Genomic DNA, 20,490 nt, shown 5'->3' with positions numbered 1-20,490 from the left:
CTCTCCTCCACTGTCATGACAAAAATAAAGGTATAAAAAGTCCTAAAAATATATATTTTTAAAAGTGATCAACATGATCACCGACTTGGTTGGGTTAATTATTGGTTGGGTGAATTAATTGAAAAAGTTAAATCGGACAGGAAATTGTAATCACTCATGTGTTCCTTGAAAACACACAGTCACATGTGTTGTCTGCCATGTGATTCTGCCCCGTTCGCTCGTTGACATTTGTCCTAATCAGTATAAAAATGGACATTGTATTAAAGTTGATATTGTAATAAAGGTGTTTTGTCGTATCAGTCAGCCCTCGTGATGGGTGAAGCCAAAGCCAGTGTCCACTAACTGGCCAGGGATGAGTCATCCTGTTTCGGAAATGTCATTTGTTTATTGCCATAGTATATTCACGCTGTTTCTCTCCAATGGAGCAATCACTTAAAAGCTCCACGCTAGTTTTAATTTATTTCATTACAGTCTAATTGTTTTGTTCTTTTTTCCCCCCGTCTTATGAGGGCCCCGGCATGGCTGATTTCCCGGTGCATTATTTTTAACAGAAACTGGTTTGCACTGGTGTGGTCACTCTGACCCGCTAATGCTCTGGCCGTTGCATTAAGTGCCACCAGCTGTTTGATGGGAAAGACAGGAGGAAGCGAGGGGTGGGGGGGTGAAGCCCATAAAGGTGCTTTTAGTTTCACGGTCACTTGGAAGCTCGAAGCTCGCTGCTGCCAGACCTCCATCAGGCACACTTTGGGGCCCTTCTCTCTCTCTCTCTCTCTCTCTCTCTCTCTCTCTCTCTCTCTCTCTCTCTCTCCTCTCTCTCTCTCTCTCTCTCTCACTCTCTCTCTCTCATTCTCTCATTCACACATACACACTCTCTCTCTCTCTCTCTCTCTCTCTCTCTCTCTCTCTCTCTCTCTCTCTCTCTCTCTCTCTCTCTCTCGCTCTCTCTCTCTCTCTCCCTCGTGTCCCTGCCTCTCTATCCCTCTCTGTCTCTCAACCAACCACTGAGTGGCCGTGCTTAATATGAGGAAAGGAAACGCGTGTACAGGTACCTCTTAAACCTTAACCAAAAATCCATTAAGGCACCCTGGGCACCCATTCCGTGCGTCCATGTTCCCAAATAGTCGCTGAGGGCTTTGAAATTGCTGCGTAAGACTGCGTGTAACCCGGATGGAACGCCTCGCCCGCTAGCTCGCCCGCCCACTTGGCTCTCGTCTCTGCTCTGCTTGTTTCTAATAAATGTGCTGTTGTGTTTGTGTAATTAGGCATGTGTGGTGACCAAAGCAACCTAATTTATCACTAATATAAATGGCTGTTTTTCAACGAGGGCAGTGTTCTTTTTGTTTGTTTTTTAGTTTTTTTGCTTTTGCTGCTGTTTTTTTGGGCATTGTCCCTTGTGAGCCACAAGAGGACAGTAAATAACATTTTTTTCTAACTATCAGCACAATTTGATACTTTGTTTGTACATGTAGTTTTCCCATCTACAAATTGTACTTGTTCAGAGCCGGACATCCGGTGTGGTATTGGGTTATAAGCACCACATTGAGAGATAATGGGCAAAATTCGAGTCTGAGTCTGAGTGTTTTTTGTTTTGTTACATGTGGTAGTAACATACGTATCGGGGGAAAGGGGGATGCCATGACAGCTCTGTGCTAATGGATTGTGGAGAAGTTTCTAGAAGCTCCGTCCATGAGATTGAGCCCCGATTTAGATCTCGAGTGTTCTGTTGATCATGTGTGGAGATTTTGATGTGTCTGTTTCTTGGACTGGAAGGTAAAGATGAAAGGTTTGCGGTTTTGGAGGGTTTGAACCTGTCCATTCAGCCTTAATGAGCAAGACGAGCCAACTTGTCTCAACAAATGAATAATTTGTCAGAAATGTAAATGTAGCTCCTGCCATTCAACACATAGAGAAATACCGTACATACGTATGGTAGACTTTGAACACAGTGGTGGTGAGGTATTAGCTACCACTTAAGGCACCAGCAGTCTTAAATACAAACAATGAATTCTGTAGTTGCCATGTTGTCAAGTGTCCACCATAGGCGTAGCCAGGGGTGGGCCTGGGCCCGCCCACTTGACATCCAAGCCCACCCCATTCACACTTGACAGTCAACTGTTGCCTCATTGAACTATAATTAATGGCATAGCACTGAGCGATAATTAATCATTTTGTCAAAAGTCTGGTTCATCTTCTGTGATTTCTATGATTTCAATTTCAAAGTATCATTTTTGAGCACGATAATATAATATCTACCTACACGCTGTCGGGTTGGGCCCGTCCGATTTTTTCTGGGCCCACCTGTTTTATTATTTCTGCCTACGCCCCTGGTGTCCACAATGCTAAGGGTAATGTGTTGCCTTTCTTCACATCAGGAAGTGATAAGAAGGGGAAAGAGAGGGAAAATGATTTCATAAACTGTCGCAGTAGATAGGAAAGGCTTTCCTGATAAAGTAAAAACTTTGGAGCTGTGATTTCAATATCCCTAACCACCCAATCCTGACCATGATGTGTTTCCACTTATGCGTCCAGTGTTGAGTTTGACAGTTAATTTTTATCACATTTTACCTGCTTTGTGTGTGTGTGTTTTAATTTGTTTATTTGGTTTGGTATGCACGCAGAGGAAGCACACCGAAAAAAATATCCAATGTACCTGAAAATAAACTGCCTTGCCTTTGTCTTTTGTTACTCTCCCTCCTCCACAGGGCTGGCAGGGCTGAGTTGTTGTATTATTATTTCTATTTTATGTGTTTTAATGTGTGAAGCACACAGCTGTTTTAGGAAATGTACTGTGTAAATAAACTGCCTTGAGTTGCCTTGCCTTGGGGCCTTAACGCAGTCTCTCCTCCCTCCGCAGGGCTGGCAGTGATGAGTTCGCATTTCTGTTTTTTTGTGTACATGTATATATTTGTATATACTGTATATATTTAATTAAATGTGTTTAAAATGCACTGTGTCAATAAACTGAGTTGAGTTGCCTTGACTTGGCCTGAACGCAGTCTCTCGTCTTCCCGCAGGGCTGGCCGTGATGCACTTCCAGGACACCAACGAGCTGGATGTGGGCAACAACCCCAAGGTGGGCACCAAGCGCTACATGGCCCCCGAGGTGCTGGACGACTCCATCCAGATGGACTGCTTCGAGTCCTACAAGCGAGTGGACATCTGGGCCTTTGGTCTGGTGCTGTGGGAGATAGCGCGGAGAACCGTCAGCAACGGTCAGTCCCCATAGTATATAACCCACTCTATTACGGTAGTCTAATGAAGACACTAGTGGAGAATTTGTGGTGTGGAGTAAAGAACTATTTTTTGCTTTGCATACATGCTAATGGTCAGTCCCATAGAATAACACTAAGTAATGTAATGTCATTAAGACACCAGTGAAGGCCTTTTGATATTGAGTAAGTCATTTTACTTTGCATATACATTTTTTAAGTAAATGTGGGCATACACCAAACACAAAATGAACATGATTATACTGAACAATGCCGTCAAATTAAACAGAGAATAGCCTACCAACAAATTAAAGGATTTTGGGGGGCGCTGTGGCGCAGCGCCCTAAGCCCCCCACACTTGGGCTTGCATGCCCACGTGGACCCTAGTTCGAGTCCGGATGGGGTAATTTCCCAACCCTACCCCGTTTCTCTCCACACTCACTTACTGTCGCACCTTTACTGTCCTATCTGAAATAAAGGCCCAAAAAGCCCATAAAAATATCTTTAATTAAAAAAAATAAAAATAATAATAATTAAAGGATTTTAACTTCTTTTGTTAAAGAAAAACATTTCATGTACATTAGAGTAAAAATGTAAATGCTTGTCCTTCCATATGGGCCGTGTTATTTTTGGGAGATGGAGTCAGCCTCGTCTGCCCCTCAGTGGAAAATGACACTCTGTGGGTGTCTCATCTGAAATGGATCCTGATTTCTCCCCTCTGCGTTAAATGGCTTTGGCTCTATTTATAGGCCGGTTTCTCCCGTGGAGCAGGGTTATCACAGGGAACAGCAACCTTAACTTTGCTCGAGTCGCCACTTTCCACTGCCATTAGGTCACATTAACACAAGGCTAAGAGACTGCATTTAGTGTTGCTTTCAAGGTAGCTGCTAATGCTCTTTATCACCGAGTTGGACTCAAATCCAGACGAGTTGATATTTTTGATCTGATGATCACTAAGCGAAGTAATCTGCTATTTAACCCCGTGGCAGTGACATGATTTAATATCCAGCTAGCTTTATGTGTCATTACACGGTTAAAAGGAAACGTTGTGATATGGAGATTATTACATATGACGATAGGCGGACTTAAATGATTGCATATGCACACATAACTCACAAGTGTTGGTACGACTTGTAGAGGACAGCGAGTATTCAAGTATTACAGCAAGTGGTGTTGAAGTTTGCTTTTTTTTGGTCATGAGAATAATTACTGAAAGTACACTTTTGCTCACTTTCCCTCCCAAAAACCAGTCCTTTTCGTTACTACCCTGGGCTTGTCTGGAAGCATTTTACTCACATCACCTGTGACTGAAAAAAATACTAACACACCTGCAAATGCACAGACAATAACACTTTCACTTTCATTGTTTCCACATGGCGTTTCTAGGAATAGTAGAAGACTATAAGCCTCCCTTCCACGATGTTGTTCCAAGTGACCCCAGCTTTGAAGATATGAAAAAGGTTGTGTGCATAGATCAACAAAGACCCAACATCCCCAACAGATGGTTTTCAGACCCAGTAAGTACACCTTCTGTAACTCTGCAAAACACAACTGGAGTGAGATGTAAGCAAAAGTACTGTAAGACATTGTGTGACTTGGTAAAAGTTAGCTTGCATTGCCATGAACAGTGATTACGTGCAATCCAGGGAAAGTATGAAGTAACGGAGACCAAATTGATCACTTTCTGTTCCATACCACCAATTACAGTAAATTGCTTTCATTTTGCTAACGGCATCCTTTTCCCCATCTGTCATTTCCTGTCCCCCATTTAGACTTTAACATCCATCGCAAAGCTCATGAAGGAGTGTTGGTACCAGAACCCGTCTGCCAGGCTAACGGCGTTACGCATCAAAAAGACTTTGACAAAAATCGACAACTCTCTGGACAAAATCAAAGCGGACTGTTGAACTCCTTCCAGATGGAAGGACACCCCCTACCCCCTCCTAAAGGCCTTTAACTGAAGTCCAGCTGGAGCTGAGAAGTCCTGGACTGCACACGCCAGGACCATCTTCTCCCCGGATGTGTAGTGCTCTTATAGTGGCACATTGTATTTATTTTAAACTCTCAATGGGACACATTTTGGCATCCAAAGATGGTGTAGTGGGCATTTAAGACATGAAAAGAGAAAGATCTGGAAGAAGACCACTGAGTCTTTAATATTTGGTGACTATCCCTTTTAAGACATAGGAGCTTTCCCACATAGTCATATTCTTCAAGGAAGAAGAAAAAAACTTGGGCATTTTAGACGATCATACATTTTCACGTTTCTTTGTTTTTTTGTTTTGTTTTTGACACAGCATTGATTTTGGAAAAAAAGGAAATGTCTGAAAAAGAATATTTCATTTAGCAATATTGTATGTGCTTTATTTCCTTCATTGCACTAGCAATCTTTGCATTCCTTACTTGCACTGTTACAGATGCGTTTGGAGAGAAAACAAATCGTCAACTTGCCAAAAAAAAAGGGGTGGGGGGAGTTCCTTTGTGTTCCACAATCACCATATCTCTATAGTAATCGAAGAGACAAAACACAGTAAACAAAGGAACTAGTGTATCTTTGGCTGCATCTCTTGCACTGGTGTTTACAAAAGGACGTTCCTTGTTCAATTTATGACAAAAACCTGTAATTTATTTAACATACTAATGTTTCAATAGCGCTGCAGCTTTAGTCACTCACTCTCTCTCTATATTTCTCCCTCTCTCTCTCTCTCTTTCTCCCTCTCTCTCTCTTCCTTCTTCTGAGATGTCTGATGTATCCTGTTACAGAGTCTTTTGTATATCACCAAGCATTTAGCATTATGTATCTGTTATTGTTTGTTTGTTTTCATAAGCTTTATTTGATACAGATGCTAAAAGAGTAAATAAAAATTTACTAGATGATGCTGAACTCAATATATGAAGTAATGCCTATAGCGGTCTGTTGTCTTAATGTGTGTGCATCGTCCATTGTAATTTAAGTACAAATTCAGCTTTTTTAAATTTCCTTCATATTTTATCATTTATCCTTGTAAATTAAATAGAAAACAAAATGTTTGTAGATGGCGCTGATTTAATTTTTTGCGATCGAGGTTACTTTTTTACGCTTTATGCACAAGTGTTGTTTATGTAGGCTGGATTATGCAGCCTAGAATACATTTGACTAAGTGTTGTCTGCTATAGTGCCCATTATCCCAGGCTACGAGCTCACAGGTCTGTGGCTTATGAGTGACCCTTCACTCAGATGCAAGCTGTTCTGAGCACAAAGGGAGGTTTCATGGGTTTCACCAAACAACTGGCATTTTGCAACAAAATTCACAGGCCACACCTGTCCATTTGCACAGTCAGTCCCGCAAGGAAAGAGCCCATTAATTTGTTTGCACCTTAAAATATGAAATGTCTGCAGTCTGCCCAGACCGGACAGCTGTGAATTGCTCTGCATGCGATGATGATGAGCCCCGTGGCTGGACGCAGAATTTGCAAGCTGTTGGGCCCACGCTGCTTGGTTTTCATTTGGAGACAAGTCTTGAATGTCCAAAGGAGCTCACTCAGAGCAAGGAGCATGCTGAATGTCCCAATGGCCATTTTTACAGGATGTATATATATATACATATATATATATATGTATGTTCAGGATGAATATTTGTCAATTGTCAAAACAATTGTATTTTCCAACCCCCATTTCATGGTGAATCGATGACAAGGTCCTACTGTAGCATGCATGCAAAGAAGCAGAATAGTATCTATTTTTGTAGTATAAATGTAGCAAAAAAGGACACTGGCACTCTTCCCTCATTTGTGTGAGGAATGTGTCGACAGTGCCCAACACTGCTACACACCATTTCCTACTCTGTGCAGAGGTAATTGATGTAGTTTCACTGTAATTTACAGGCACAATTCTGTCCATGTGCTTATTAAAGCCACTTATGACCAAATCTGAAATAATCTCACACCTGCCTGTGGGTTCATGAGTCTCGGCCATACTATTAGGCCTACATCAAATCCAGAAACCAAGCTACTGGCTGATGGGGAGAGAGACATTTTCTGCATCTCAAATGGCCCACTGGTGTTTCATGTTTCATGTTTTCATATTTCAGTGCATAACTAACACGCCAGACGCACTGAAACATGAACACTGAAGTGCACAAGTGCACCATTTGAGATATAGAAATTATTTATTCAATGGGAAATATGAATAAAATACTTCAAAATGAAGGTAGACATTTAATAAGTGAGTTTTAAAGAAATTGTGCCAACAGGCTGTGAGGCTTGCAGCTTCTGGTCAGGGGCAAGTACTTGTTGATTTATGGCACCTTTGACCCGGTTCTGTCACCCATTTGGCTGACCTAAGTCACACCAGAGCTGTCAGTCCGTGTGTTAAGGACTCAAGAGGGTGTGTTTGCGTTTTCTATGACACAGGAGGAAAATCCAAGGTTACATTAATTGTTACAGTATCTGAAGCATTTGGACCAGCGCAAATGCTTCTTAGCAACGATTAGAAATATTTCACATGCCTCGGAGAACGCGTGTACTTGTATCCCTCTGAACTGTTGCGATATTCACCAAAATGTATATGGTTCTATTAAAGCGTAGTAGGAAGTCTTGTCAAGTTAGTTGTTCTCCTCTGAGTGGTCGTGTTTTTTTCTCTGAAGCTTCACAAGTTCCCATCACTTTAAGAGCACCACGCTCATCTCCACATCCACTTTGTCTACACTGTTAGGCCCGCGCGCATTAATCCTCTTACATTCCAGGCAACGGAGGCGGGGCAAACCTCCTATTGCGCATTCAGTATTTGCCGTGGTTATTTAGAGAGTGGAGCAATGCCGAAATGTGGTTGACAGAATAACACCGAGATCGCTATCATGAATTTGCAGCGAAAAGACACAGACTTTCCTTTTCGGAGCCAGATGTAGGCTAACTCCCATCATGAGTCGCGTCAGGTACTACACAGTTGAGACGACGTTGATATTCCTCTCCTTCGCTCATCTCATCTCAGGTAGGCTATATCAGCTTTTCACTTTACTCGCTGGCGAAATGTGGCATATTGTTAAGCAATATGTATTCCTGTGTACTTCATATGTTGTTGACTTTGAAATATCCCCAAGAAAGCTAATACCGCTTATGTGTTAAACTTTCACTATTGCGCACGTGAGTGATCCTCCAAGGAATACATACATGGGAAGCGCGCGCATGGATGCACTGCACTTGGCATGAACTCATTGACCACAGAACGTTGACGACTTTCATTCATTGCGCATTTTAACAAAATAAGCGAATTTCTAACGGACTGTGAACATTATGCAATCAAGTGATTATATAACAGACTTATGGATTGGTAAAGTCAGGAGATCAGCAGAGTTTCTCATAATTATTTGCAGATTAGCCTGTCGGGTTTGACAACAGTCTTGACAATCATAGGCCTAGAACTATATCGTTTCAGAGCACTCATCATTTGGTTAACTTCATGCACCAGCTACTTTGACAGCGAAGACACTGTGGGTTTATCCATTAATCGTTCTTGTTCAGCCACTTGCTGCGTGGTTACGTCTGACGCGCATAATGAACTTTTACCTTACCCCAATTTAAGGGAGTAGTGAGTGAAAGCATTAAGACAGCTTCCTCTTTATAATGAAGAGCATTGCTTCTGGGTTGCTATAAAGTTAAGATACGCAACAGGTATACACAATGCTGTTGCTGACAACTATATGATCAGTTGTGATTACATGTGTTTCTAACCCCAATTACGTTGGAGTTGGGAGGACACTGGATAATTTGTGGATAAATACTATACTTTTAAAAGGATTCTATCGATACAGTAGATGGAGAATTGCACAAGAACAATTACCAAGCAAAATTGAATGTTTGGGGGGGGGGGGGGGCATATTGTGTTCATTTGAAATGTGTTGTATTCAACATGCCTCAAACGGCCTGGGACAGGAATAAAAGGGAAAGTATAAATGAAGAACACTACACAGTGAATTATATTGACTGCCAAATGTTGTACAGATACAATACCATCCCAGTGAGGCTGATTCATTCAGAATTAAAGAAGTGAGGATGAATAACTTCTTAGTGAAACTTAATGAATAATGACTGATGATTGGATGAATGTAGGGCAAAGACTTAGTTCTGCAATGAAAAAACAGCATTGCATTAAATGATCAGATCAAACACTAGACAGTAACAATGACAACTTGACCATCAAAAGAATACTTCATGTTCAGATGATGCAGTCTGATGTGTGTCTGTAGCTCCTTTGAGATAGGACAGTAAATACATGGGAAACTGTCAGAATAACAGAAGTTAAAATGTCATTCAGAGTCTCGCAGAAGACAAACCATTCAAATTGTTAAGTGATCATTTTAAAGTTAGCATGCATGATGGTACCTAACTACGATTGTACTACACCACTATGACAGGATACAGAGACTTTAGTTATACATTATGCATCGATCATTGCCAGTCTGGTAACAGCAAATTTTTAACGCTGAGTATAAATGGGTTATAAGGGCAGATTGTATTCTCTGCTATGCCCCGACTGGCCCCCTCCATTAAAAGGGAAACCAGATGTTTAAATGGCCGGTGTATGGCTCAGGGGCCAGGTCTGTCACATGAGCACACAAAAAGAAAAGAAAAAACGTGAACAATTCACCAGTTGAGCTGCAGAGATCATGTATGGGACAAGAAAGAACACTTTTTTAAAATACAAAATCATCTTATCAGTTGATGCAATTAACTGTGTGAAGTCTTGTTCAACAATTGCTGTCTTTCATTGGCCCCTGCCACAGCATTTTTCAGACATTTCAATTTGAAATGCTCATATGCTGTATATCCTCCAAAATGAAATTCCCTCTGGGTTCAAACAGTTGACGCGTTGTCTTAGCATTATTGTCCATATAATATTTGGAATTAATGTTTCTTATTTGTTGTTCATCCACAATTTAACATCACTCCCAATTTCCACACAGTACTGTAGTTAGGGGGTGGAGGTGTCACATGCTCAACCTTGAAAATGACTACAGCGTCGCAATTTGTTCCCAGCAGGTTTGCTTGTTTTTTTGTTCCTGAAAATATGCAAACAATTCCCTAATGCCTCATGAAGCAAGTCAATCTAATACCATTTTGTCTCAGAAAACATTCCTGGATCACAGTGTATTTATTGACCTCTTTTAGACAGAGAATTAGTGAGTTGCGTTGTTCTGGCCTGGCATTAAATCAGAGCTGGGGTTGACTAAATAAGCTTTTCAGGTATTTTTGTGCTCCGTTGGGCAGACGTGACCAGCATTTTCACCTCCATGTTTGTCTGTTTACCTGTCTTTCTGTTAAAAAAAATCACACTGTTTATCAATTGCTCTGTTATACTCATACTCTTACTCGTCAAACACTTGCCGATACCAGGCACGGATACTGCTGCTACACAAAACAATGCAACATCTCGTGACGTTCTGTTGACGTGAAAGGAGCGTGGGAAAAAGCACTGCCTCATACATTTACTAATATTTAAATCTACATTGAAATGGAAAATAAAACAAATATCACAGGTGGAAAAAACAAGACAATGTATTTATTTCCATTGTATGTTGGGGGTAAAAGTATCAGTTTCACTTGGTATGGGCAAATGAAAATGAGTGTATTTGTATTCGGTTTTCAAAAAAGTGGTATCGTGCATCCCTAACTCTGACCTACAATATGCACTATGCAATATGCAAGTCAAGAAATCTTTGCTAATGAACACCTTTGATTCAATGCAGTTAAGTTGCATTTGGTGCCATAGACATAAACATACACACCACTGTTTGCTATGGTTTTCTGCCTGAAAGTGGTAGTCCTCAAGCGGCTTCGTTTTAGAATGAAACGTGTTTGATGTAATCACGAGAAAGTATAATTGTGATTGACATTGAGCACTTAGACAGCTTGTCACTGTTGCCCCATGTCAGGCTGAAAATCAACCTTTGACACTGAAGTCGTGTGACACCCTAAAGGGCCTCAAGTCGGTGTAACATACAGTACAATGAGCAATATATAGGAGCTCCATACTGTGTCCTTATCTGTCTCTCTGTCTGGGTGAGTGAGCCTCCCTGTCTTTGAACATGCAGCACACTTTGTTTTGGCATATGGTATCAGACGAGCCCAGAGAGAGAGAGAGAGAGAGAGAGAGAGAGAGAGAGAGAGAGAGAGAGAGAGAGAGAGAGAGAGAGAGAGAGAGAGAGAGAGAGAGAGAGAGAGAGAGAGAGAGTGTGTGGACGCTGTTTTGTTGTACCGGTAGTTGTCTTGGGTACCTCTGCTGTCAAATTGCTTCTTTTTTTCTTCAGTCAGGGCACATTTGCTCACTGTGAGACGGAGCTCTGTCTGTCGGTCTGGCTGCATTATTAAGTGCAAACAGTCTCTGCACTTCCCTTCGGAGAATTTAGCCACTTTTCAGGCCCAAAATATATTTGAGGTACCCGTCAAAGCTTGTCCGCTGGGTTTTGAAGCTGGAGGACTGATTTGAATCAGGGAAAAAACAAGGTATCTCATTCCTCCTTCACAAAAAAGCTTTAGCCAGACAGACATGAAAATAGTGCCAATCACTGGCTGAAATGACGGGCGTTTATGGATCATCTGGTGCCATTGGTGTGCTCTGAAGCCAATTACACCTGTGGATGGGAGGCAGCTGTCCCCGTATGCGGCTGATGATGGTCCTCTTTTTAGACATTTTACTGCCTCATAGAGGGACTACATGTCCCATGGCATGGAAAGAACAGACTCGTATAGAGGCCGTATCTGATTGCTTGCATGCAGTTAAAGGATGTAAAGGATGGGTATGAACAATTCACGAGTTTCCACAGCAAAATAAGATTCACAGCTTTTGAGTCCACTGATACAGTACCTCTGGCCGTCACTCTGAACCAGCAGACATGAGGATGTGAATATTGCATAGTTGTATTCTGGTTATATGTTATGTAGTTATTAAATGGTTACATGGCTGACCAATGTATATGTTCTATATTAGAGGTAGGACCTACCTGTATAATACAAGAAATATACACTACCATTCAAAAGTTTTTGAACACAGCACTTTCCCCCACCATACTTTTTTAGTCAGCCCCAGCCTATAGTGTTTAGCTCATTCTGTTTCAATTGCAGTTTATTGTTCCATTGCTCTCTGAAATGATTACATATGACAAATAAGCAATTTAATGTCGAACAAGTAGCTATGGAATGGTTTTATAGACAATAAATTACAAAAACAAATGCATTTTGCATAATTTAGAGACAACGTGTATTCTAAACTTTTGTCTAATCAAAGTGTAGTTACCTTTAGCCATAAGAATAGCCAGTTGCCGTTCTAAACAGAGTTCCTGAGTGAGATGCTGTCCAGAATCCCCCACCACCCCCGAATGAGCCTTGTTAGCCCCATGCAAGGAAAAGTTCATGTCTGCTCTTGTCGAACCATATTGTCGAACCATATTGCTTGTTATGCATATCATTTCAAAAGAAAAGAATCTAAGATTTGACACTTGCCTGTTCATTGAAACAAGGCTGAGACAATCGACCGTGAATTCACAATAACAGGCCTCAGGTTCATTATGATGGGCAGAAATTCATGCTGCCAATTTGACGTGAAATTGTAGTCAAGATGGCAATGCAACAAATCTCATAACCTACCATTGAGACTTGCAAGAAAGCAAATTCCAATGGTCCCATGCATTTTCTAATTCACCAAATAAGAGCCTTTAGGAAAATTGATTAACATGTGTATTTCTAAATGTAATAAATATGTACAAAAGTTGTTGAGATACACTCCTCTCTCCGGTTTGACCATTTTAATTGGCATGCTGGCTGTTCATTACTTGCCTTTGTACCATTTCAAGCTATTCAATGGATGCCTACAACTTGAACTGGAATAACTCACTAGAAAAAATAAGGTGTTAAAAGATTCTACTGGTAGTGTACACCCATTTGAATACAAGAGTTTATGCTTTTGAAATTATGTGTTCTGCATACAGTGGGTTAGTGTAATTGTCATTCAACAATTAACGTGTCCTATTATTCTGGGACCACAGTGATGGATGATGTACTGGAATTCAGATGACCTATCTTGTAGATCAGTGTTTCTCATACGAGAACTCTGCCCCTGGTGACATTTTCAACAGCTCACAGTAAAAAAAAAAAACAGTTTCCATTCCATTTTCAATTAGAAAGTTGTTCAAATGAAAGTTTAAATAATCTGGAGAGACCTCCGTCTGGGGCCCTGTTGTTTATTAGAGGAAGCGTTGAATTTCTGCGAAAGCTCGATGCCGAATGAAATGAGTTCTCCCTCTTGTCTGAATCGATAAGGCTGCAGTGCGGAGTGCAGGCCTGCTGATGTATTATACAGACAGCAAAGTGATGCTGTACAAGCGCCGTCCTCAGTCTTTCTGGCCAATAATACTGCTGCTGCCGAGGCCAATTTCACTCATCCAACACACACACACACACTCGCACAAACACACACACATTCAGTACAGACACACACACAGACACGGCACTACTAGAAAGCACAGGAGGACTGACTGGAGTTAAACCCTTTAAAAAACAACAAGAACAAAAAAAACTAATTCATTAAGACAGGTTTGCAGTGAAAGTTGTCCCCTTTCGTCGTCCTTAAGTGTCTGTCTACGTTGCTACAAGTGTTGACCATATCTGTGAATGGTGCAGGTGCACGGGTAGACGGGTTCTGCAGATTAGCCAGGGTGTTAGACTAAGCAGTCTTACATAGCTTTCTCCCCTGGCCAGCCATTTCAGTTCACAGCCCGTGTGGCGTTACGTAACAGTGTTGCGGCCACTGTCTTAAGAGAGCAAAGGCCCCGCAGCCATGGATGCCTCTGGAAATCTGTGTCTAACAGGATTACAGAGGCAATGTTCCACCACCTGCCTATTTATGTTGCCTTTTATTGCGAGAGAGTCCCCTACATCCAGTACAATGGCAAGGGAAATGGAACGAAGAGTTCTGGTCGGTCACTAATTAGGCTTTTGAAGGTTCAGTAGGAAGAAGCAAGTTTCTGTGAAGAACTATCAAGTAGTTTTTTTAGCAGTGAGAAGAAGTGATTTTTAAATGCCACATCCCAAGGACTTGCTCTTTTCTGTTTTTTTTTTCTTTTTATGGTAAATGGCCTTAGCAGCGCTGATATAAATCAGTCACTATCAAAGATGGCCAGGTGTGCTTTAAAAGCTAAAGAAAATGGCCAAATTGCTGTTTCATCACTTTCAATTGTGCCTTTGTCCTGAAATCGCCAGCTAGACTTCATCCTCATGCTCTCTGCTCCTAATCTTCTCCACTGGCTCCAGCTGAAACAATGTGCCAGATGTGTGCTTACAACATGCATGAGACTTCTCCTCTCTTCTCTTCTCTTCTCTTCTCTTCTCTTCTCTTCTCTTCTCTTCTCTTCTCTTCTCTTCTCTTCTCTTCTCTTCTCTTCTCTTCTCTTCTCTTCTCTTCTTCCCTTTCCTCATCTTCTCCTCTCCTCTCCTCTCCTCCTCTCTCTTTCGCTCCTCTCCTTTCATTTTCCCATTTCCCATTTTTCCATCTCATATTTCCCAGTCAAAGCTCTTTCTACCCCAAAATCTGACTCAACTTGAAGAAAAGAATGACCGTTGCACACTCGGAACTTCATGCAGTTACATTTAATACCCCAACACCAAAATCTGAAACAGCACCCCCATGCAATTTTTTTAATGAGTTTTTGAAAAAGGAAACACAGATAAGGAGACTCATAAGATGTGTGCTGACAGCATCCATAAGGTTCTTCTCTTCTCTTCTCTTCTCTTCTCTTCTCTTCTCTTCTCTTCTCTTCTCTTCTCTTCTCTTCTCTTCTCTTCTCTTCTCTTCTCTTCTCTTCTCTTCTCTTCTCTTCTCCTTTCCTCTCCTCTCCTCTCCTCTCCTCTCCTCCTCTCTCTTTCACTCCTCTCCTTTGATTTTCCCTCATCTCATCTTTCTCAGTCAAAGCTCTTTCTACTCCAAAATCTGAAAAGGCACTTCCATTCATCCAAAAAAATGCAGCCCCCCGCCACCATCCCCTGTGCTCTGGAGTACAATAGTAGCAACAGTGATGACCTTGATGCTTGCTCTTCTTCTCTTCTCTTCTCTTCTCTTCTCTTCTCTTCTCTTCTCTTCTCTTCTCTTCTCTTCTCTTCTCTTCTCTTCTCTTCTCTTCTCTTCTCTTCTCTTCTCTTCTCTTCTTCTTTCCTTTCCTGTTCTGTCCTCCACCCATTCTCCACTCATCCTCTCCTATCCTCTCCTTTCCTCTCCTCTGCCCTGCTCTCCTCTCCCCTCCTCCACCCATCTTCCACTCATCCTGTCCTCTCCCCGGCTCTCCTCTCCACTCATCCACCTCTCCTCTCCTCTCCTCCACCTCTCCTCTCCTCTCCTCTCCTCTCCTCTCCTCTCCTCTCCTCTCCTCTCATCCACCTCTCCTCTCCTCTCCTCTCATATCCTCACCTCCTTCACTCCTCTCCGCTTCTCTCCTCTCTTCCACTCCTCTCCTTTCATATTCATCAAGGTCAGACTCTTTCTAGCTAAAAATCAAAACGGCACCATAGCACCCAAAATAGGCAGTTATTACCTTGATGCATGCTCTGTCTGATATCGGTCCCTGCCTAGTACGTATATGTATGGTAGTTTTTGAAAACAAAAACATAAGGAGACTCAAGAAAAGCTAACAAACCCCCCACTTCAAATGCCCTATGAGTTCCTCTCAGTCAGCAAATGCAAATGAAATGAAAATGGCATTCTTTTTCAAAGGAAATATTTATAAAATATGTAAAAACATACTCAAACAGGTGCAACCAGTTCTTCTACATCCAACTTAGACGTTTTGCCAACAGCTTTTTTTCAAATCCATTCTACACCTGATATCACATGATGTACCGGTACTTCAGATCATAGCATGTAACACCGAACTATAGACTGGCATATTTCATCTTCCTCATCTTTGAAGGACATTTTAAAACATTTATTGAAAAAGAACAACCTTGATGCATTGGTACTAAGCAACTACTATATGCCTTTATCTAAGCTACCATTTATTGGTAAAATAATAGAGCATTTTTTAAAAACCCATTAACTGCATTTATAACATCAAATAGGTATTTTGATAAGTTTTAATCAGGATTCTGTGCCAACCACAGCACTGAAACAGCTCTTGGTAAAGTTATAAATGACAAACCTCTGAATTCTGACGCTGGTCTTGGTGCTGGCACAGTTGATCACGCCATCCATACTACTACATAGACTAGAAAATTGGGTTGGTTTTATAAGTATATGATCAACTGGTTAAAATCATACCTACAACAAAGATTTTTTTGTTGTCATTGGAGGCCATACCTCATCACTGATGCCTTTGAACTGTGGGGTCCCTCAGGACTCCATCCTGAGACCACTACCATTAAATCTGTGTGGCACTTGGACAATAACTCAATAAATGACAATGCAGAAGTACTTGCTGGTAATTCCAAAGGTCAAAACAAATTTTGGCGAGGTAGCCTTTAGCAGCTATGCAAAGCTTTGGAACCAGCTTCCAGATGATGTACCACTGTTTTGAATCCAGAGTCAAGACAAAGCTGTTCTCAGATGCCTTCCCTTAGGAACTCTAAATGATCAACTTTTCATTTTAATGTTTTTAATTTGCTTTGATTCTAATTGTTTAATGTTTTATTTAAATGTTTTAATTTTTCCTTGATTGTAGTTATTTAATGTTCTTTCCTCTCCTCTCCTCTCCTCTCCATCCCCTCTCCTCTCTGCAGCTCTGAAGTGTGTGTGCCAGTTTCCGGTATGTGAAAACAGCATTTGTGAGACGGGGCCCGACGGCGCCTGCTGGAACTCCGTCACGCTTAACAACGGCAAGGAGGAGGCGGGCAAGTACTGCGTCTCGCCCTCTGAGATGAAGGCCCAGTTCTACTGTCATGGCTCCAACAACTACTCCAAGAGGAACTGCTGCTTCACCGACTTCTGCAACAACGAGACCTTGCACCTCAACCCAGGTATGAGCTTTTACCCTGGCCAGAGCTGTACGCAACAGTCGCAAGGGTGGGGTTTTTTTCCCAGCTATGAGAAAGCAACTTTTTTATGTGCTTGTTATTATGGGGCAACTGTGTCCTGATATGGGAGTTAGACTTTGATGGGTTTATAGGTTTTAAAGATATTTTTTTGGTCTTTTACTACTTTATTGATGATAGGACAGTTTGAGAGGTGGACAGGAAGCGAGTGGGGAGAGACATGAGGAGGGGTCAGCAAAGGACCCGGGCCGGGAAATGAACCCGGGTCGGCCGCATGGCAGACGAGTACCCTACCTGTTGGCCATGGCAGGGCCTGGGTTATAGGTTTTAATCCCCCCCTTACCAGTTCGAATAATATGTACACCTTCATCAATATAGTTGAAGTGGCCATGGGCAAGGCACCCACCTGATGAAGACTGTTGAAGTCGAAACGTAATCCAGCCATGAAATAATAAAAGACAACAAAAGGGATTTTAAGTGTGCGGGCTTCTCACTTTGAACACTACAGTCAGCCTTTGTCCTGCACCTTTTCCTGGGACGTGCACAATCCTCTCCTCCAACTCAAGGCACCTACTGTAACCCCACATTATTTAATAGGCTGTAATAATAATACCCAGTAATAACTCTTAAGTCACTGTGTATAATCGGCTGAGTGTAGTGTGCTTTTTTGTTGCCTTTATCAGACATATCTTTTGTTGACTAATGGACGGATGATAAAAAGCTTGTCTTTCACCTGAGAATATATACATTTTCAAACAGGTCTCGTACCAGTTTTAGAAAAAGATATGCCGGGTTTTTGTATCATCATCAGGTTTAATTTGAATCTCTTGAATAAGAAAGATGTTGTGCTGCCTCAGAGGGACAACTGTTGCCTGGCGCACAAAGCCAGCGACCCCTCTGGAGTTCAGTAATGTTTAATTAAAAGTGCCGGCGTTGCCTTTCGCTTTTTTTTCTCTGGAACCGACTGATTAACTTAACTGCAGAGTGACCTTTCATCTTCTCCCACATCGAAGCCAGCGCTTCATTATTCAGCCATGGACCATTTGGCCGCTTGTGTGGGTGGGTGGGTGGTCCTGTCTGGGGGATGTAGGCTTGACCTATTGGTTGGGTGGGTGGGTGTCAGAGGGCACACAAAACATAAAAAATGCAGTGTTAATTCAGCACATAGAGTCGATTTAACATCGTCCAGGGTGTATTTGGTCTTTTCCTGTCATTTGAGAGTACTCTCTAAGTGTTGAATTAACACTGCATTTTTTTTACGGTGCAGCTACATCGCACCCACCCACCACAGTGTCCACCACTGTCTCTCATTGGCCCCCGCAAAAGCCCCCACCCATCTCCTCCCCTGCTCCGTTGTCTGTTTCCCAGGCGGCTCAACCTAGCCACGGCCTTCCCAGACAAACACAGGGATGATCCACCCTCTATATCCTGTGACATAATCACGCTGGCAAGGTATTACCTCCGTCCCTTCGCTGATTACGTCTGGCAGGGGTTATAAATAGGCTACCTGCCTTGCTGCAGGACTTGCACTCGTTGCATGTGTTGTTAGCTGATTTCGTCACGTTGCTTGTCACTTAGCAAAACGGGGTGGACAGTCAGAACTTTTAGATAACTGGCCTCGAGTGAGACGACACGAGTCATTAGAATGTCTTGTTGTGTTGTTGGTTCTGTTGTCCGATTGGATTCGTTTGTATTGGTATGCTTTCATGACAGTACATGTATACTGATACACTTGTTTTGTTTTTAGACTGTGAGTACTATGTATGCACGACACTACAGGGCCATGTTAGCCTGTTGTCTAGCATTAGCATTAGGTACCTTCTTCTAATTGTGGTCCATAAAATAGATATTTTCTGTCAGGTTGTAGTGCACTATCTACAAAAGTGACAGGGCATTCAGGCTTATACTAAAACAAGCATGTGACATAAAAGACATAGCACTGTTGAGTGTATGAAAGTCTGTTCGTTTATGTGCAGTATATACTGCATGCATGTGGTTGGCTATTGACCCTAAAGGAGCAGATCCAGGGGGGTATACCACTTTCTGGTTCAGTAGTAAAACAGGTTAAATGAACCTTGTGGTAGAGGTAAATAATCTAATAGAACAGCCTGGAGCCCTCATTTTCCTAAATACCGTAAATGATGCCTCTGTAGTAGGTATATCTATTAGTAGATTTATCACTTCTTGTTGGTTTACTAAGACTGGTTTATCACTTAACCATGTTCTTAATACACCTCCCAGGACGTTAGTGTGCCATGCTGTGTGTGCCATCTCTATGTTCCCTAAGAAGTGATGCCTGCCTGCCTGACACCACACCACACCACAGCACAGCACAGCATGGCATGAGCTCATAACCACTGACCGTTCCCCTGGTTACCACATTGATTGCACTTGCTGAGACTGAGCAATATGTCCATTCACAAGTGCTTGTTAAAAGGCTAAAACTACTCTAGAAAGCAATGAAGAGAAGGAAGAGTGTTTTAAATAGGTTCTTTCCCCCCTGGAAGCAATTATGGCCAATCGCATCAATCTTTAAAAAAATGCAACCATGTTAATGGGTTATCAGTGCATACTCATCGCATCCATGTGTTCACAATGGTGAGCTGACTCAGTTGAAATCAATGGCCTCTCCACTGAAGTGTCGTCATTAGCATTGAGCTAGCCCTGCCTGTACACAGCCTCAACCACAGCCGCTAACCTGCGGTGACACACTGGAGCGCTCCGCATCACCTTTCTTAAGGTCCTTTGCATTAGCCCCAGGATGCTTCTGGGGCGTGTTTAAACCCAGCCAGCCAGACAAATAGTTGCTACATTACTTTATGGTATTGTAATATTCCAGAGCTTTAAGCTTATTGAACCTGACGTGTGTGTGTGTGTGTGTCTGTGTGTGTCTGTGTGTGTGTGTGTCTGTGTGTCTGTGTGTCTGTGTGTGGTCTCAACCCAACACAGCTCCTCTGGTTTATGTCACGACTGAAATTTTATGATGTAATTATTTTTGTCGCCATTGCCTACTAGATAATGCGCTAAGTTTAACTAGATTGCATTCTCACAGAAAATGCTGGAAGTGGGCTTGCCTTTTGGGGCAGAGATGAACAGTTTTATTTTTGATATCTCTATCCCTAAATTAAAAACAAACTACTATTGAGAAAACAAAGCTAAAAGAAATGTTGGAAAAATCCATCCACCCAGTCAGAAGTTATGGGCCAAACAATTCAGCCATCTTGGATTCAGCCATCTTGAAAGTGTTGTAGCTCCGCGTTTTGGGGATAGACTAAATGACATACATGGTATT

At 42.0% G+C, this 20,490-nt stretch overlaps 2 protein-coding genes across 3 annotated transcripts in view; both read left to right on the top strand.

Annotated features, from left to right (window-relative positions):
- Positions 1–6,098, top strand: part of LOC134461241 (activin receptor type-1-like) — a 51,452-nt gene extending 45,354 nt beyond the window's left edge. For both annotated transcript variants that reach the window (XM_063214022.1, XM_063214023.1), the window contains exons 9-11: positions 3,015–3,212; positions 4,596–4,726; positions 4,982–6,098. In XM_063214022.1, the coding sequence (XP_063070092.1) occupies positions 3,015–3,212; positions 4,596–4,726; positions 4,982–5,116 (464 nt within the window). In that variant the 3' untranslated portion in view covers positions 5,117–6,098. The remainder of the gene's footprint in view (positions 1–3,014; positions 3,213–4,595; positions 4,727–4,981) is intronic.
- Positions 6,099–7,996: 1,898 nt separating this feature from the next.
- The window catches only part of LOC134461240 (activin receptor type-1C), a 35,259-nt gene continuing 22,765 nt past the window's right edge, over positions 7,997–20,490 (top strand). Inside the window, exons 1-2 of the mRNA XM_063214021.1 lie at positions 7,997–8,178; positions 16,947–17,183. Coding sequence (XP_063070091.1) covers positions 8,109–8,178; positions 16,947–17,183 — 307 coding nt within the window. The 5' untranslated portion in view covers positions 7,997–8,108. The remainder of the gene's footprint in view (positions 8,179–16,946; positions 17,184–20,490) is intronic.

Source organism: Engraulis encrasicolus, chromosome 13 (assembly GCF_034702125.1).
Source record: "Engraulis encrasicolus isolate BLACKSEA-1 chromosome 13, IST_EnEncr_1.0, whole genome shotgun sequence".
Lineage (NCBI taxonomy): Eukaryota > Metazoa > Chordata > Actinopteri > Clupeiformes > Engraulidae > Engraulis > Engraulis encrasicolus.
Note: the sequence above shows the minus strand (reverse complement) of the source record. Positions and strands in the feature narration are given on the sequence as shown.